Source organism: Fusarium odoratissimum, assembly GCF_000260195.1.
Source record: "Fusarium odoratissimum NRRL 54006 unplaced genomic scaffold supercont1.12, whole genome shotgun sequence".
Lineage (NCBI taxonomy): Eukaryota > Fungi > Ascomycota > Sordariomycetes > Hypocreales > Nectriaceae > Fusarium > Fusarium odoratissimum.
Window position 1 is genome coordinate 253,219 of NW_022158698.1, and position 17,828 is coordinate 271,046.

Genomic DNA, 17,828 nt, shown 5'->3' on the forward strand with positions numbered 1-17,828 from the left:
GAGAGAAAGGCAGAAAACTTAGAGGATGGGGATAATATAGCTCTCGCGATCATAGAGAGCAGCGAATCACACACACAGGTTCTCAAGTCTCGAATCTCACGATCTGAGAGCCAGGGGCTAGCGCACTGCCGCCGTGAATCTGCCAGTGCCTGACACTGCCAACTCGTTGAGAGGTACCATCTCGTCTATTTCTATGGTTAACTCGTGCCATCATATACACATCTTGGAATCCCGTCTCCAAAGACCAAACCGCTGATGCCAGTGAAGCTCAAGTCTCGTCTGCAGCGAGAACGCCCTTGATGCAAATCGCCCAGTTGCCACTAATAGTCAACGACAAAAACCACTATCAAACGTAACGTAACGCAACATAATTGCCAGCTCCACGCACCGCATGCTTGCATCGCGCCTGTTGCCTACCAGATCCAGAACCTCCTATCCTCGTCATCTTGTGGACTCCTGTAGAAACCCCGAAATTCACTCTGTATCGCGTGCTATATGTATCCTCTCCAGTGATCAACAGCTAAGTAGTTAGTCTTCTTGGTATCCCATGTTGACGATAAAACGACATTAGACGAAATTCGACCCAATCCATAAACTGTCAACTCCACAAACAAAACCAATCAATTACTTCATCTTCATTCGAAACGCCATGAATTCTCGGAATCGGTGCTCATGCTCCTCGCATGCGGCTGCCCAGCGTCGACGAACATCCATATCCTGTTCGAGCCAGTTGTAATACTCCTGAATGTCAGCATCACCCCGGTTCTCCAAGAATGAATATCCCTTTTCTTCTCGGGTACGAGCAATGTGCGACTTTCGGGTGGCAAAATGGTCGACGACTTGGGCGTTGAACGTGTCCCATTGCTTCAAGTAATGTTCAAAATCTTTGACATATGTCTCCCAAGAAAGCGCACTTGGCTTTACACCGTTAATAGTGGCCGCAGCTGGGATTTGAGGAGCAGTTGGTGCTGCTGGAAAGATCAACGGGTGGACCTTGGGTAACTTCATTGGAATCTGTGGCGCCGCTTTGCTTTCAAATGGTAGATTGTCCTTCAAGTCAGAGAAAGACTTCAAGCCGGAACTCTGTTGAGTGAATGGTGCCACATTTCTGAGGTCAGCAAAGCTTGCTTGGAACTCTTCGCTGTCTTCAGATCCCATGTTGTTTGAATTGAATGCCTTTCTGGGACTCTCGGGTCCGTGCTCGTTACCATTGACGGTGTCAACATTGCCAGGTCGCCACTCGGGTCTGGTGGGTTCGACGTTGATGTTTCGGGCAGCATGAGGAGCAGGTACCACTCCAGGAGCCTGGTTCGTTTCAACGGGTTGCGGAGGTTGGCTCACAGGCTGGGCAGGCTGTGGTGAAGGCGTAGTCTGAGCTGGTTGGGGTGAAGGTACCTTGGGGGGTCGAGGTGGCGGCATGGAAGACGGCGCAGGAGGAGTATCTATGTCCATAGCCTGGGGGCTCTCGGCAGCAAGTGGCTCTTCTTGCACTTTTCGGCCACGCCATTCCAAAACCTCATCTTCACTGCTGCTGTCGTCCACAAGATTGGCATGGCTTGACTTTTTGGACGCCTTCGGCTTTCGTGAGTTTGTTCGGGTAGATCGCGTGGGAGATACAGACTTTGACGGCTGAGGAACAAATGTTTGGGGACCAAAGTCCCAACCTGCAGGGTTAAAGGCCGACTCGGGTTTAGCAGAGTCGGATCTCTCGGCATCAGACATGAGACTCGGTGTACTCTTGCCGCTCATCGGGGGCCGCTTCCCTGGAGATCGGCGACCTGGCTTTCGGGGCCTACTTGGGCTGTCCTGTTCAACTCCACCGGCATTGAACTCCCACCCAGCAGCATCATCTTCATCAGCAAAACTAGTGTTAATATCGTCAGTGCTTCGTCGGGAGAATCGATGGTGATCAGGCGATGTTCGCGCGAAAGTGTCATCATTGACAGGGAAACTAAAGCTGTTCGAGTAGACTTTGTTAGCACGATTCGGCATGCTGGGGATCTTAGAGTCGCGGTCTTGGAGCTTCGGCTTCTTAGCAGGGCTGTCAGGACTCGCGTTGTCGATGAGTTGCGATAAGAGCTCCTGTTGCTGGCGCTCAAACGGAGTCAATTGGTGAGTTGAATCCTGTCTACCACTAGGCGACGGCTGAGAAGGCTTGATAGGGATTTCATATGGGCAATGATTCCCCAAGGAATCATACCCGTGGTGACCACGACACTTGTGGGAGCTCTTCAGGAATGGGCGGCTAGATGTTGTAGAAAATGGATTGCCATACATTGTTGGGCCACCAGGTGAATCAGTTGCTGTCTTATAGTTAGTAACAAGATTTTTGAATTGGCGACTTTCACTGACGCTTATCATTTGCGGGAAACTCGGTGGCCTGCTGGTTAGGTCCTAGTGGAACACTCTTGAAACCACTGCGAGTTTTCTTCAACGGCGCCTTGGGACGGTCTGCCGGATCCCGAGGTATCGAAGGTTGTTCGGGAGCCTTATTATTCAAAGGAACGTCCTCAGCCTTTCCACCCTTCGGTGCACTGGCGCTGCGTTGTCGGTTGAAGGCTTCATTTTCAGAGGCAGATTGATCTTGGCGAGTTGCTTCCCGAGTACTCTTAGCCCGGTTTATTGAGATGCCATCGAAAGGGTTAGTCTTTTCGCCTCCGTTTGATGCATAAGGACTGCTTTGTCGGGGGTCTGCTGTACTGTCTCGGTCTCTGAATTGGCTTAACGGATCAGGCATCGCAGTTGGGGGCGGCCGTTGGGGAGTAGGAGGAGGTGCTTGTTGTGGAATGTCAGAGCCAAATCGCTGCGCATATCGTTCCGAAGCAGGTCTCGAGCTGTAGTTGCTACTTGATACAGGTGGTTCATCGCCCACTGTTGTCCGAGGGTGGAAGCCTGTCTTCCTGGCACCAAATGAGGCCTCTTGACGTTGTCTGGCAGATTCAGTCCGTGGTGGCGGAGGTGGAGGGGGAGGTCGTGGTTGATCGTTCGCTTTGGTCGATGTACCCTTTCGCATGTTTTCAAATGCTCGGGCAGCATTCTTCTTCGATTCAGCATCTGATGCTGTATACTGCTTTGCAGTGGGAGGAACTCCCGTAGAGAAACGTTGCCATCTTTGTGCGCCCGATGGCGGAGCTCGAGGATTTGCATTGTTGCGCCGAGGAGGGGGCGGATACTGGGCGCTGACATTTGACCACGGGTTACCCTTAACACCCGAAGCTCCTGGAAATCTACCGCGCCCTCGCGAAGCATCGTGCTTGGCCTTCTGTTCAGGGTCGGAAAGAATTTCGTGCGCCGTTTGGATAATCTGGAACTGTGTGTTCACTTCTGCCTCTCGTCCAGGATTGCGATCTGGATGATACTTGAGAGCTACAATTCGTGTCAGCGGCTGTAAGAAGGAAACAAGCTTCGTCCATTTGTACCAAGTTTTCGATATTGTTTTCGAATTTCCGCGGCGTCTGCCGTCGGTGGCAGCTCTAAGTCTGCATAATAGTCTCGGGGTGTACCCATCGCGATGAAAGGGCCCCGGTCCGCTGGCAATTAGGTGCACGCAACCTCAAGATATGTACTTGTAGTCTTGAAGGGTTCGGGTATCAACAATCGAATAGTTTGTGGAAATGCATGAAGGCCGTCTTCGGTATCGTTTGTGTCGAGTGGCGTTTCAGGTCTGCGAGAGACTTGTCGTTGGAGTTCGAATTGGTCACTGTTGCACAATGGGGTACTGCACTCAAATGCCAGGGTACGTTCTCGATCGAGGTGCACGAGTATGAAGTCGTACCTTGAAGGTTTGATGTTAGCACGTATAATCACTAGAAAGTCGAGATCAAATCAACGAGGTTGAGCAAGGGTCATGAGGTCAGCCAGGGAGCGTAGGGCATGAAGGATATATCTGATCAGCCATGCAGTATCGCAAGGATGGACCCGGTGTCGGGTGGCTACCTCAGCTAACTGTGCCTCTTGACATGCGCAGCAACAGATGCGGATTGGTGGTACTAATTGGCATGTTGCTGATCCAAGGAAAAGGGAGAGTTACCAAGATGACGTCAAATCTTGAACGTGAGGCTGTTGATCAAGGAGCGAATCTGTATGACCAAAGACGAGACTACGTTTAGTCTAAAGAGGGGACGCAAAGGTCAGTGAATGAAGGGGGAGATGCGATGAAAGTGCTAAAAGAAAGAGGGAGATGTGAAGCTGGTGTTGATCGGAGAATAGGTAGTGTGCCTTTTTGGATCTAGGCGGAGCTCAGGTGAATGGGTGAAGTCGAAGGGTGATACACTTGAACTACCTGGACCCTAGTTCACGAGGCCGCGTTGAATGGCTGTGGCTCAGCTCCAGGGTTCGCCTTTGATAGATCTTTGGACCCTGGATTTCGCGGCAGATGTTCCGTAACGCCTCTTTTGAGGTGACTTTACTAAGAAGTGATCTTGGAATGCGGTAATTAATCTTGTTCCTGAATTTGGAACCTGTTGGCGTAGCTGAAGCAGATTCCTGTCAGAGTATCATTCGGTTGCCCGCGCATATGTAGAAGAAAACAAACATGTGGCGGGGTCTTATATTTGTACCAGCAACCAATCCCCAGAACCCCACTACAGTTGCTATTGTCTACAACTCCAACAATGGGCTATCATCCGAGGTAGTTAAGGTATGTGATTCATATCACTGTTTCAGTGAGAGTAAGTGTTCCATTAGATGGTATCTCTGTCGAACCTGTCAGCGATTGAGTTTATGCCGTTACTGGCAATCAACCTCAAGGTGTCTATATGCTAAGATAGCTTCAACTGGATCCATGAACCTTTTGGCTACCTCAGTCATGCACCGGAACACAGGCCAATCTTCATTTTCGCTTTGATTGTATCTGGAGGCCTTCTGGCACTCCTAGCACTGCGCTAGTCGCTAGACATTCATTTCCTGATAATCTCCCGAGACCATCGCCACAGAGCCACGCAAGCACTGCCACATCTCTGACTATCAGCTTCACATGAGAGGCTTGGCTGGTTGGTGTAAATCTCAGAATAAGTCTGAGAAACAAGTTAAGTTCGAGTGAAATATTTGTGAGTACTAGATAGGTGTTATTGGACTTGTGGCAGATATCTCGGCATGGCGATATTTTAAGTCTCTGGTAGCAAGATGGCAAAACTGCTTGAATTGTTTGCGCATGTGATCAACGGACGATAATCGATATGCAGTACAGACAGGGTTGGCTTACATGCTAACAAGCGTTGATGCAGATCTGACAACCCGCTATACAAGCACTTTAGGTTCTTGAGCTTGATTAATCAAGTATTGTTACAAATACATGTTTGTCTAAATATGAGTATAATAAAAGAAAAAGCTACACTTGTCTCTGTCAAAAGGGCACGCGACATGATGCCACCGTCAAAAACTAATACAATGCTTGGCCACCTTGTTATCTACTATGTCATGCGTCTTTCTATCCTATCAACTCCCCTGAACCGCCTTCTCAGCCGCAAGCTTAGCCTCCATCTTCCTCCGCGCTGCAAGAATCATCTCATCCCTCCTCCTCTGCAGCGAAGCTTGCCTCTCATCTCTGTTCGAGCTCCATCCCTTACCCTTGGCATCCTGCTCCTCCTGCGACGCAGTATCCAACTTGTCCTCAAGGTTATACCGGGTGATAAGATCCGGCTGCGCTGGCTTATCCGGCTGTCGAGACGCCGTCGCTGCGCTGCTGCTCGGTGCAGACTGGCCCGGAGGAGGCGGCGGTTGGAAAGTCACGGGGGGCTAGTGGTGATACTTGTCAGCAAGAGGCCTGAAAGGGCAATAGCACAGGTTCAGCATACCGTGTCCAGTCGTCCTGCTAGTATTCGCTCTGTCGTGCTCTGGATGTTTCCTCCGTTGCGCTGCAGATCCCATAGAATACTCCGTCGATCCGCCTGCGGAAACATTTGCTGTATTCTCTCAACTGCAATCTCTCTAGACCGGAGGAAAGCTTCAGGGGATCGTGTGGGCTGAGGTGGCGACGGTCCTCCAAAGAACAGATATCGTATTATCAAGCCCGAGACGACCAGGATGGCCAGTAGATATGGCAATGAGATTTGGTCGTCCGCCATGATGTATGAGTCGCAAGGAAGAGGCGGACGTTCGAAGGAATTATAAGAGGCTACACGGGTTCGACCGAGATAGGTGGCCGTCCAAGAAAGATGCCGAGATGACGATACGTATGTACAGTTGTAGCCACGAGCTAGAGAGCTTGGGTCGTGGGTCGGTGGCATGTAATAAGCGTTGCTCTTACGCCAGCGAGCCCACCTCGAAAGACGGGGCGCTACGTCAAATTGCATGTGGGGAATCCTCGGCTAATCATGTTAATGACCGAACTTTATATGATTGATATCAGAACCAAATGAGATGATGGCTTCGGGCTCTTTCAAATACTGATTCTTGATAATTGATTAGAATAACTGGAGTCAAACCATAGCCTGTCGTCCAATGCGGCCGCGGCGAATTCTCATACATGTCATAACATTCAAGGCAAACAGTTATTGCGCAGAACTGAAAAGCATCATTTATTGACACGACAGTCCGATATCCAGGCGATAAGCCAGCCCTCAGTGATGGAAGAGCGTTCATTCATAACCCAGGTCCGATCCCATCCCCACGAGAAACAGTTGCCCTGTCTTGATGCCGTAACGCCCCTTTATACGTTTCTCACGTATCAGTCACCCATGCACACCTGTTCCAAAGGAAATTCTCTCCAATCGTGGTGCTCAGTACTCCTCCTATCAAGGCACAACCTGCGCCTGGCCCAGCGTTGTATCTAGATCGCCATAGTGTAGAGTGAGCTCTTTCTGTGCGCTTGTTAGATGATATCGTCTAAAACCCTCCGAGATGCACATACACGCTCTTTGCGCCAGGAGTTTGTGTCCCAGACGACGTAATAGCCTCGCTCATGGTTAGGACTCAGTATTTGAGGAGTCATGTGCTCGTCTTTGGTCAACCAGATCTGGTGTTTCTTGTGCCACCTCCAGTTTCGTGAATGTCTATCAACGAGTTAGTTGTTTTCCATACAGTGCACAAATAGGTTATCGCCTACAGCTCAACTGCAGCCATTTGTTGCTTTACATCTGCCGTACAGCTGTAAAAGATCCAAAATAGAGTCTCTTCATTGAAACTCTGAATTTTACTCTCGATAGGTTGCACATTTGTCACGTTATAACAATCCGGCAATCGAAATCTTCCATTGGAAAGGACTGGCCGAGGAGGTGCGTCATCAAACAGCGAGTAAATCTGAGTCGAAAACAACCTGAGAAGCATGTTAGCAAGCCTCCATCGCTAGTTTTGAGAAGACAAACTCTTGAGAATTGATGTCAAGTCCTAGCGAGTTAGGGTCCATTCCCACAACCATCGCGTGGTAGTCAGGATAGTTGTTCATCAACGTTGTCAAGCCCTTGAGACCCCACTTGTCGGATGCTGGCATACCCTCTAGAGGGTCAATGACGTCCTCAGTATCGAGTCTCTTTTGCATGGTTTGTGCCACATAATTCGTGGCGCTATAGTCCGCGTTGTTATAATCCGCTGCATTAGAAGCATCGTCTGGTACCGCATCCTCCTTGGAAGACTTTTGCCGGGGCTCTTCCAGGCCAGGAGGTTTGCCGTCTTGCGGTCTTGAAGAGCCAGGGGCTCCAATACCAGGCGGCGACCTGGCTTCATTCGCTCGGCTGTTAGCCGACAATGCGTTCAGAAGACCATTCCCCCTATTGCTTGCTGAGGGTCCAGCGCCGGCGGCCTGAGAGCTGAAGCCTAAAGATGACATCAAGCTCGCCGTCCGATCTGATCCCATCTCACCATTCGAGGTCTGGTTCAGTGGTGGAAAGTCGTCAACGCTGCTTGATTGAGTTTGTTGTCCAATGTTGCCTTGGTTACCGAATCTGAACCCGCCTTGCCCTCTGGAAGAGGTGGGACTGAACATATCATCCTGGCCACCTTGCTGAGGGGTAGCTTGGTTGCGCGGACTGGGACCACCCAGGTTTCGCGATCCAGCTGTCGACCACATAGACGACTGGTTGGGGTTCGACATCTGGGCGTTGTTCGATAATGATGGGAATTCGCTAGTCTGCATTAGCAAGCGCGTCATTGTGACTAGCTTCGATTCGAATAATTCAATACCGGACAGGTATTGAAGCTCCGATGATGTGTGCCGCAGCCATATACGTACGATAGGTCGAGTGATGTTGCAGGTTGAGAGCCCGACAAGCTCTGTGCGAAGCTCACGTTTCCGCCAAGTTGACGTCCAGCGTTTTGGGGACCTGCTCCAGCCATGGGAACCCCTCCAAACGCCCAGCCAGAGTTATTGTTCCCTATATTTGTCCCCCGGTATTAGCCTAAGGCCGTCTTCGATGCAACCCAGCCAAAACAACAGCGCGGAGATCGCAATCACTTCTGAAGCGCATACCTAGTTTTCCGTTCGGTAATCGATTCGTTCCTGCTCGTCCTGGTTGTTGGGGTTGCTGTTGACCTCCAAAGCCACCAGGCATCCCGCGGAGTGTCTGTGGCACTGCCCCTACGATTCGATGACATCGTCAGCGTTATCCTGCCAATGCTCGCTTGCTTGCTTGACCATCCAGCCTCTGCTCATGGCAATCTCTCCGACATGCCCCCAGCCTGATCCTGATCCGCGTTTAGATCCATTGAAGCGATCGTGGCGACATCCGAACAAGGTCAATGAGGGTCGCGGAGGGGTTGAAAGCCGTCAAGGGAGTTTCACAAGGCTCGTGAGCGTAAGTGCTGGCGCACAGCTCTCTCTCGCATGATAATATGCCGAAAAAATTACGAAAGATGACGAAGGTTTTTGCAGATGTCGCTGGCAGCGCGGGGTCTGGGCTGCGAAGGAATAACGTCGTGGGGGGTGCGTCCTACCTGGCCTATTCATGATTGACTGTAGAGGTTTGTCGCGATCAACAAAGTGGAGGTGCTGCTGGAATACAATGTTGTTAATTCGAAGTGTCGTAGCAAGAGGGTTCGTTCGGTGCGACGTCGATGCGTTTTTGTGCGGAGGTTGACAAAATGGTAGGGATGTTGTTTGTAGATGCGATCGTTTGCTTTCAGAGCTGGCCTTATTCGCCTGGGGCTTTAGGTTTGCTACTGGTTGGAGAAGGGCTCACTCACTGAGAGAGAAGGCTGGACATTGGAGTGAGGTGGAATGGACGATGATCCGGGCGGGAATAAGTGGGGATGCTTCAACATCATGGCAAACATCGCCAACAAACAACGCCTATAAACAACAACCTCTATTAGACACTGTGATATATCGAATGATAACAGTAATATAGGCGAGAAGATAAGCAAGTCAATTGCCATTCATTGAGCAGAGCTCAACTGCTCCAGTCTACATTCAGTAATCAGCAAGCACTAGCGGAAGACCTCAGACATCATAGAGTTATCATGCACCTCTATTCTTTACTCTAGGTAATAAAGGCTAGCTTAGGGCTTTTTTGAAACTGTATTCAAATCCAACATCTGCTACGTTTCTTCCAATCAGAATAATCTTCCCCTCCTTGGGCGTCTCATCTCCCAACGGCCCGTCATTTATCTCAAAGACCTCCCTCACCCCCTGCAACATCTTGACCTCTCCATTGGCAAACACAAGCCGTCCCTTGGAGCGATGGATCTCGAAATCACCCTCCTTTTCATCTTCAGGTAATTTGCTGTCCCACAGTACCGATCGTAGCCAACGATCAACTGTGTCCAGTTGTCCTGGCTCAAGGCGACCAACGGGTATGGTGACGGTCGATATGGTCTGAGCGGTTAGCTACATAACCTCTTACAAATATCATATATCAGGCGGGAACTTACAGGGTCGAGGTGACTATGTCCCTTGGTATTTGCGTCTGACTCGTTGAATTGGTCATATGCGTGCAAATCAAGCAGGAATCCTTCCAGTTGAGGGACTACACTCCTCTCCGTTACATGGATCTTAGCAAGACCATTGATCGACTGGATTCTCTCTTTGGCCTGGTTGAGTTCCACCTCTGTCACCATGTCGGCCTTGTTGATCACGATCACATCCGCATGAGAGATCTGAACGTGTGCTGTAGTCATAACAGGGCCATGACCGTGGTCGTCGTGTCCTTCGACAACACCATTGGGGTCGTCAAGACTGCGCAGGATATTCTTCGCATCTACGAGCGTGACTATTCCATCCAAATAAATGGTGCTTCCAAGTCCGTCGTCCACCCAGAAGAGGGGGGCTAGGTTTCCGGGGTCGGCTAAGCCAGTGGTTTCGAGGAGGATGTAGTCAAATGCACCCTTCTTCGACATGAGAGACTCTATCGCATTGACTCCTGTATCCCTGAATTCAGTTAGCACGGTAGTGGGTGGCTGCCGTACATTCAAGACGTACTTTACGGAACAGCAGATACAGCCATTGCCGACTTCTAACCATTCTTCAACCTGCTCACCACCTTTGTTCACAGTAAGGGACTTTTCAATGTCGAGCGCTGCAGTACGACTTAGAAACGTAACGACAATCTCACACCTGAGCACTTACAGTCTCCAAATTCTATATCATGTTAGTGGCTGTTTCCAACAAGTCGTGGTCCGTCCTAACCATTCATGATGACAGCGATCTTCTTGCCATGGTGAGCCGTAAGGATGTAATTTAGCAAGGTAGTTTTACCAGCACCGAGATATCCTATCAACTATTAGAGAATGAGATAAATAGTGGCTAGTAGTAATACCTGTCACAATTGTGATAGGAACCTTGACTGTAATCTCCTCATCCACATCGTTGGCGGTTGTATCAACCAGCTCTGGCGGGGCATCGTCATCAAAATCCATGACTGTTGTAGTTAACGTTTGGCCGTTTAGTTCAGCCTTTTCTTTAAGTTCAAGAACGCTCGGGAAGCAATTCTAACGGCTGGCGGTTATCGAGTTCTTTTCGCCGTGAGTTTAGACTCTTCTCGATCAATAAGAAGCACTCACAAAATATCTTGAAATCATGCATTCAGAAACTCGATGGTATAAGTTGCACGGTCCCCCTTAGCTGCATGCGACGGGCATTTCTCTGTTATGCATATACCGAATCCCCACCCTAGACCCCCTGGTGAGCTTAGGTAGCCCTGCCCAGTCTTTGGGGGATAAATAAACCTCGTGACGCTAGAACAGGGTGCCAAATTTAACTGGTCTAAAGATCTAATGAAATACACTAAGATTACCCAAGTATTTTCGTCACTCAGGATAATGGTCCTAAGTTTTCTTGCCTCCCCTTGCCAGCCACTTGTCAACCCAGCGCAGCCTTGTGTGATATTAACCGCCCAGTTCTCCCCAGATCTTTTGCGCCCAACATCGCGAGTTTTTATTAGCAACGACTTCATAATTTTGCCAGTCATGTCTTTAGCACCGAGCTCCCCTAGGCTTCCAAGCCCTCCGCCAGCTGCAGAGATTCAAATGGCACCCATGTCTCCTTCTGGCGGACCTGCAGCCAGTCTTCATACGACACCCCAGGAGCAATCGCAGCTTGAAGCCAGCTCTAGACGGCGGATACACCCAGGAACAAAAGCAGCAGATATGGCTGCTGGACCTCCTTTGATACCACTACAAGAGGTACCTTATTTGCGCCGTCATCATAATATGTCGGAACCTTGAAGCTAACATGAACCAGCTCGACTCTGCATTTCAACTCCAAGAACACCTAGCCGCCCTCCACTGCTACCATACCTCCTCCAACACCCAACCGATCACCCGTGGCACCGCGCTACAGCTCGCGACACCTCCCAATGGCGTCGACCGGACTATCTGGCTCTATGAGCTCTGCCGCTTCCTCATCTCGCAGTGCAACTCCTTGATTGTTGGCTTCCTCTTCGACACCCCGCCATGCAGTGCGAACACGTGCCCTGAAATGCGCGCTTCCGAATGGCAGTTCCTCTGCGCTGTGCACGAACAGCCCAAGAGCTGCTGCGCCATCGACTACTGCTGTCACACCCTGGACTGGGCTGCCAACGTTGTGACCGACCAGAAGATCTTCCCCAGCCGCTTTGTCGTCCATAATGACAACCACAGTAAGAATGTGGGTGTCAAGAATCTCGTCAATGTGTTCCGCAGGTTGCATCGCATATTCGCCCATGCCTGGTTTCAGCATCGTGGTGTGTTTTGGTCTGTAGAGGCCGAGACAGGACTGTACGTCCTGTTCAAGACTGTATGCGACTTGTATGATCTGCTGCCTGCTGAGAACTACAAGTTGCCTCCCGAGGCGGAGGGACTCGAGGCACCCCATACTGAACAGGAGCCCGAGAAACCTCCTCCCACCATTCTCAAGCCTTCATCTCATCAACGAGGTCCTCCTGCCGAAGAAGACAACATGCATCCAACAAGAACGAATACTCGACGACACATTCGAAGTAGTCCTTCGACGGGAAGTGCTGTAACAACTGTTATTGAAGCCGAGGAGGAGGAACCCGCTGGAGTTTCCAGGAAACTAAAGGATATGCACCTGACCGCTCCCTCACCCGTGGAGGAGGAGCCAGAAGTGGCCGATGTCCCTGTTATTGTTGAGCAATCAGTCATGGGAGAATCCGGAGCACAGTCCCACAGTCCCCCAGCTGAGAAGGAAGAAGATGACGACGATGATGACGACGATGAAGACGAAGAAATTGACGATGATGCCGACCAGACAGTTGTTGGATCTGTTTCAGGACAAGATTCTGCAAACGACGATGACACTCAAACGGATGAACATGAGCCAGCTGCGGACTCTCTTGAGTCAGCGCAATCTACAGATACGGGCTTTGCAGAGGACGAGCCGACAAGGGAAAACGCCTCTGTAGACTCAGCACCAGATGCGGATGCCCCTGAATCCTCAGAGGCCAAGGACAAATCCTCAGAGGATGCGGCAAAGGCCATAGATACCAAGTCAGATGACGAACCCAAAACGGATGAGAAGTAATAGACGGATCAAGGTGATATCCATTTGATTTCATATCTTGTCTTTCAGGATATGGTAGTATAGCATGGCAGAGTCACCTGCCCACTGTATAATAATACAATTGACCACACAGTCATCCTCAGTAGTCAATACATAATCAACCTGACGGTGCCAGTACCACCGTCAAAATGCCTGTTGAAACACCCAATCTTCCAGTAAATCCTCCACGTGCCAGCACCGTGGCTGTAAACGCGTTTATCTACCATACCACGTGTAATGGTTCCTTAGTCTATTCCTGCGTTTGTAACCCCAAAACAAACCACGAAGTTTCTCCTTCCCTGGCCTCAGAAAAGAAGTGTCATTATTGGCCGCCTGCCTCGAAATCTTGTCCCTGCTGGAGAAACAACAATCTCCACAATCTGCCCACAAAAGGGAGGTGTGCAGGAAAAGAAAAATAGGGGGGGAATCTAAATAATGATGAGTTTGTGTTGCAATTTCTGTGTACTTGCATGATCCGGGATAGATCCCAGCCCCTGAATACATCATCGCTTCGAACTGGATGAATCAACACTGGGCCTTGACGCAGAGTCTGGACTAGAGCTTGACGGGGCATTTGCATCATCCATCAGCGACATCTTAGCGAAAATATGTCGAACCTCACGAACACTTTCTTGCTGGGCTGTAACAGCTGCAGCGTTCCGTTCATCCGCAAAATTACGGATTTCCTGTAACACTGGGCTGAATCCCTCTTCATTCGGCAGCCACCAGTTTACACAGGAGGGTTCTCGGAATAACTCTGCCATTTTGGTACGTAGCGGAAGAGGATGAATGTACCTACTTAATAATTAGCGATCATTCGACTTATGACCTTCCGACTGGAGCATGTAGGCTAGTTTTGTTCTTACCCCATAGTCTCTAGTAAAGCAAACTTCCGGCGGAACCACATGTGATGCCTCGCATCCTGAGGGCAGAAAAGAGCTGCAATAGCAATACATGCCTGTATCAGAACCAAAACGCCTCTGGGAGTTGAAGGCCAGAACTCCAATGTTTCGAAATATTGACACGTCCTATATGCATGGCGGTTTAGATCCGCAAACAGTTGGTCTGGTCTCATTCCTGATGATTGGCATTTGTGCATTATCATGATGCTGTTCCATTCTGCGCATAGAACTGTGACGTCGAACAGGGGAAAATCGTAAAGTATTCCAACCGTATAGGGATTAACAAAGTCGTCCGGATCGAGAGTTTCTGCCGGAGGAAAATCCTTGATAAGATATTTGGGATCCTGTAGGGCGGGGTCGCGTTTCTCCTTCCACTCTATGAGCTGTTGGTTCAAATGTTCGTGCTCTTTCACAAAGTCCTCCTGGGATATCTGGCCTCTACTGCCTCGGGCGAACAAAATCGACATGTCGTAAGAGATCAGGCGAAGTCGTGCGGACCACGCATCGATTTTCCAATGTAACTCATCTGGGTTTGACGTAATCCCGGATTGATAGAAATCCAGCATCGCTTGGAACCATTCGCGCGGCAGATCGGTAGGGAATCCTCCCATGAGGGCAACGAAGTTATCGAATCGGGCGTACCAGCTAAGGCACATGCGGCCAACGGGCGTCTGCATCACTGTCTGGGGGGTGAATATACTCGTTATTATTTCGAAAGCTGCTTTTTGGTGTCCCATTAGATTGACCCAGTCGCCAAAATATTCCTAAGCAGTACAGTCAGAATGTGAAGGTTGGATGGCGAGAAAGGATTCACAGATACCTCGATAGTGGCAAGCTGCAGAATAGTGAGAAGAGTGGCAACGTTGGGCTTCTCTCGTCTCTTAAACAAGCCCAAGAGCTGCGTTACGCTCTTATTGTAATATTGTAAAAAGTCCTGGAGCTTTCCCTGTGGGTTTCGAAGAGTGATATGGTATGCAGAGAAGCCTACGAGGGCGTTGAGCAAGGGCTCGTGGCGAGTGGCCAAATTGGGAAGAATCTTCGTAAAAAAGCCATCCGAGTCTAGTGGTATACAATAATTGAAATGGTTGAGGTTTTCCACAAAGAAGGAGAGGCCTTGTTGGTACTCCGGTGGTAGATGTGACCAGTCTGCTTCACCCATCTGTATAGGAAACTCGGAGGAGGAATAGACAGCTGCAAGGCTACTTGGTGTTGCTGTTGCGGTCGATGGGGAGACGCTTTTTGACTGTCTGGAGAGTACCGAAGATTTTGTTTGGTCTTCAGTATCTTCGTCTTCGTCCACAATCATTTCTAGTTTACTTTCTTGCTCAGTGTCCTCGTCGTCCTCTGATTTGGACGAAGTTGGACTCGTTTGTTGAGCAGAAGTTGCAGTATCTTTGGATTTACCGCTCGAGGCTGAGGAACCTTTTGATGATGGGGGATCTGGGTAGACACATTCTCTATTTCCCTTCTTGCAACCTTAAGAATGTTAGCATTATCATCTCAGAATCAACAAGTCCCTGCAAGACTGCACGTACGTTCACATATTGGTCTGGTTTCGTCGCACTGGGAGAGTTAGGCATGCTTTCTACTCAGTCCTCAGTTACATACCTTAACTCTCCTACTCCGGCACATGAAGCAGCCTGATCGTGTTCTTCGATGCTTGACATGGTCAACTGCTGCAGGGGTACCAGCTGCAGACTTTCGGCGAGCTTTCTGCGACTTGTTCTGATTGAACATCATGGGATCTGGAAACCCGGTAAAATATCCAAGTTGCTGATACGGACCAGGTAACGGCGCAGATACCATTGGTATCGGTGCTCCATGCATTCGAGGGTCGAGCATCTCCTCAGGAGACGTCGCTGGATTCATCCCTGCCCCGGACATCGACGACAGGAAGTGATGGTAGTAGTCTCCCATTGTGATTAGTCGATTAATGCGATGTTAAGTGACTCGATGCTTCAGTGGTGTTGAAGTAGGAAAGAATCTAGTTAACAGTTCGCGATTCGCATGCTTTCCAAAAGTTTGTTTACTGGTTAGAGTTGCTCCAGATATAGAGTAGAGATGTTAAGCAGCAAGGAGGGCAGGTCGTTCTTCGAGATACTCCGACTTAGCAGAAAGGTGCGAGTAACCAAAGGTTGGCTACTGACAACTCAGTCTCAATAATACTGTGCAGAGGGTCAGGGGTGTTTCGAACGGGTTTTCAACGGGCGTTTCTTCACAAACAGTGAATATCAGAACCGCTATCGCGGCTTGGCCAGTAACGCAAGTCCGTTTCAATATCTGAAGGACAGCAAAATGTGCAATGCGGTGCTTTTAAGGGGTCCAAAAGCTTCTTACAGACGTGCCCAAGAAGAACTCGAGGTGAAGGGAAGGATTAGTGGTTGTGACTTTGTTGTCATACTCTGATAAATCTCGTACACGGAGCTTGAACCTAGTTCTCGTGTCACGCGGCGGTTTGCAAGATCGTTCGTTGGTCACTGACGAGGGAGGTCTGAGATAGTTGTAAGGTATTGCGAGAGGGGCCTTCAACGACAATAAGGGAATGCATGTATCGCGGCTGGGGAACGGAGGGGCACTGTCACCTATGACAGGGAGGAGAGATTGATCGATGCAAAGTTGTCAGGGCCCTTTGCTATAGGGAAGATGTTAGATTGGTTACTGATTCCAGATCCACGTAGGGGGCGTATATCAGAAAAACGGCAGCAGCGGGGACACGGTCGACTTCAGAGTGGACTGGTCAAGCAGTTGGCTGGGCCCCTGGAGATGAGGTCGAAGGCCAAAAACGTCCTTGTTCCCTGAAGAAGGAGCCTGTCGTATGCAAGATGCAAGCCTGACGGGGCGTCAAATCGTTGTTCAATGAGAGAGCTTGGGCTCGTGGGTCCCGGGAACCGGCCAAGAGCTTTAAGCTTGGTGCCCTTTGACTGCCTGACGAGGGGACCGATCCCACGCCCACTGACAAGCAGGTCATCAATCACGGGTAGATGGCCCGGGCTCGAATGTGACTCTGGCAGTGGGAATAAAACACAAAGAGCTGACTTCGAGCAGAGGTAACAGTATCAGAAGCTCACGGAGAAGGATACGGGTTCCGTCAAGAAAAGCTTTTCGAGCACAAACAAACGTGGATAGACATGTGGAGGAGTGAGTGTAAGACGAGCAGGGTACTGGACCAAGTGGATGTGTGCGTCCCGGTATCCGTACGGTATTGAGTTTCCACAAATTCGAAAGATTTCGGTAGAGCTGGGTCAGCTAATAATAGAGGCAGTTGAAGTTGTCTTAACATATATGACTTATTGGTGGGAGAGAGACAAAGGCTCTGAGAGCACTTGTAAAGGCTGGGGCAGAGTTCCAATCCACAGCTAAGGGAACTAGTACGCGTCGAGTAAAGAGCGACAATTGTGATATGAGGTTTGGAGCTGACGATGACATATAGCCCTTGAACGGCGCGTTTAATAGGGTTAGTCAGGACGGTGATCGAGAGACAGGGGTGAATAACAAAGATTGGGTCGACGAGATGGATGATGTTATTGCCAAATGGAGCGCGGGGCGGGCTGAGTTTGGGGGGGGGGGGGGGGAGGGGATGTTGGATGGATGGGATGGGATGGGATTAGGAGGGATGGAGTGAAAGGGGACGGGAGGGAAGGAACACGCCCCAGTTCCATCGATGACAGGCGTGCCTGCTTACACCTCATCCATTCATGCCTGCCAATCCGATCCAATCTTACCTTCCTAAGCATAGGTAGGTATTTCTTTCTTTCCTCTTTCCATTCACTTGGCCTACATAACAAACTCTTCTCCCATTTGGTCATTTTCGTTTCTACCCCCGAAATCTTGTATTTCATGGATAGTTGACTGACAAGGATTCGAATACCCCCGAACCAGCTCCGCTTTGTTTGACATGAAATGGTTGGAATGCGCCCGATCTCCTGGGTCTTGTTTCTTCTCTGTACCTACGTACCTCTACGAAATGCCGTTAAAGCTTTACCAGACTGGGACAGTGCCGAAGCCGCAGACGGACA

General features: G+C 49.8%; 6 protein-coding genes across 48 annotated transcripts; 1 reads left to right on the forward strand and 5 right to left on the reverse strand.

The window, feature by feature from the left end:
• Nucleotides 1–121: 121 nt before the first annotated feature.
• FOIG_08060 (uncharacterized protein) lies at nt 122–4,455 on the reverse strand. Of its 6 annotated transcripts, XM_031207896.1 has the most exons (5): nt 4,031–4,455; nt 3,420–3,775; nt 2,353–3,366; nt 2,276–2,303; nt 126–1,957 (listed from the first exon to the last, which is right to left on the reverse strand). In XM_031207896.1, the coding sequence occupies exons 2-5, from the start codon at nt 3,505–3,507 to the stop codon at nt 625–627; spliced, it is 2,463 nt and encodes an 820-aa protein (XP_031062030.1). In that variant the 5' UTR covers nt 3,508–3,775; nt 4,031–4,455; the 3' UTR covers nt 126–624. The 6 variants fall into 6 exon arrangements, with proteins under 6 accessions (XP_031062028.1, XP_031062033.1, XP_031062031.1 ...); XM_031207894.1 differs by having other exon boundaries at nt 122–2,303; XM_031207898.1 differs by having other exon boundaries at nt 2,353–3,775.
• Nucleotides 4,456–5,233: 778 nt separating this feature from the next.
• On the reverse strand, nt 5,234–6,237 carry FOIG_08061 (uncharacterized protein). Its single transcript, XM_031207900.1, has 2 exons — nt 5,796–6,237; nt 5,234–5,736 (listed from the first exon to the last, which is right to left on the reverse strand). Exons 1-2 carry the CDS (start codon nt 6,225–6,227, stop codon nt 5,437–5,439), a joined length of 732 nt encoding a protein of 243 aa, XP_031062034.1. The 5' UTR covers nt 6,228–6,237; the 3' UTR covers nt 5,234–5,436.
• Nucleotides 6,238–6,370: 133 nt separating this feature from the next.
• Nucleotides 6,371–9,130, reverse strand: FOIG_08062 (uncharacterized protein). Of its 28 annotated transcripts, XM_031207901.1 has the most exons (7): nt 8,869–9,130; nt 8,405–8,512; nt 8,168–8,309; nt 7,305–8,060; nt 7,046–7,255; nt 6,851–6,992; nt 6,371–6,800 (listed from the first exon to the last, which is right to left on the reverse strand). In XM_031207901.1, the coding sequence occupies exons 1-7, from the start codon at nt 8,879–8,881 to the stop codon at nt 6,735–6,737; spliced, it is 1,437 nt and encodes a 478-aa protein (XP_031062035.1). In that variant the 5' UTR covers nt 8,882–9,130; the 3' UTR covers nt 6,371–6,734. The 28 variants fall into 28 exon arrangements, with proteins under 28 accessions (XP_031062035.1, XP_031062036.1, XP_031062051.1 ...); XM_031207902.1 differs by having other exon boundaries at nt 6,371–6,992; XM_031207909.1 differs by having other exon boundaries at nt 7,046–8,060.
• Nucleotides 9,131–9,227: 97 nt separating this feature from the next.
• FOIG_08063 (uncharacterized protein) lies at nt 9,228–10,976 on the reverse strand (the record flags this gene model as incomplete). 5 transcript variants are annotated; one of them, XM_031207932.1, is made up of 7 exons in its annotated part: nt 10,933–10,965; nt 10,689–10,884; nt 10,559–10,642; nt 10,499–10,510; nt 10,352–10,448; nt 9,805–10,300; nt 9,228–9,748 (listed from the first exon to the last, which is right to left on the reverse strand). In XM_031207932.1, the coding sequence occupies exons 2-7, from the start codon at nt 10,786–10,788 to the stop codon at nt 9,428–9,430; spliced, it is 1,110 nt and encodes a 369-aa protein (XP_031062066.1). In that variant the 5' UTR covers nt 10,789–10,884; nt 10,933–10,965. The 5 variants fall into 5 exon arrangements, with proteins under 5 accessions (XP_031062066.1, XP_031062065.1, XP_031062063.1 ...); XM_031207931.1 differs by having other exon boundaries at nt 10,689–10,976; XM_031207930.1 differs by having other exon boundaries at nt 9,428–9,748; nt 9,805–10,448; nt 10,933–10,946.
• A 168-nt stretch (nt 10,977–11,144) lies between these two features.
• Nucleotides 11,145–13,107, forward strand: FOIG_08064 (uncharacterized protein; the record flags this gene model as incomplete). The annotated part of the gene is made up of 2 exons (XM_031207934.1): nt 11,145–11,553; nt 11,612–13,107. Coding segments are annotated over 2 exons (1,690 nt in total), but the record flags the coding sequence as incomplete, so codon positions are not given.
• On the reverse strand, nt 11,980–17,510 carry FOIG_08065 (uncharacterized protein). Of its 7 annotated transcripts, none has more exons than XM_031207937.1 (6): nt 16,036–17,510; nt 15,421–15,977; nt 15,348–15,375; nt 14,633–15,288; nt 13,777–14,576; nt 11,980–13,705 (listed from the first exon to the last, which is right to left on the reverse strand). In XM_031207937.1, the coding sequence occupies exons 2-6, from the start codon at nt 15,727–15,729 to the stop codon at nt 13,414–13,416; spliced, it is 2,085 nt and encodes a 694-aa protein (XP_031062071.1). In that variant the 5' UTR covers nt 15,730–15,977; nt 16,036–17,510; the 3' UTR covers nt 11,980–13,413. The 7 variants fall into 7 exon arrangements, with proteins under 7 accessions (XP_031062071.1, XP_031062070.1, XP_031062075.1 ...); XM_031207936.1 differs by having other exon boundaries at nt 16,032–17,510; XM_031207941.1 differs by having other exon boundaries at nt 15,348–15,977.
• Nucleotides 17,511–17,828: the final 318 nt, after the last annotated feature.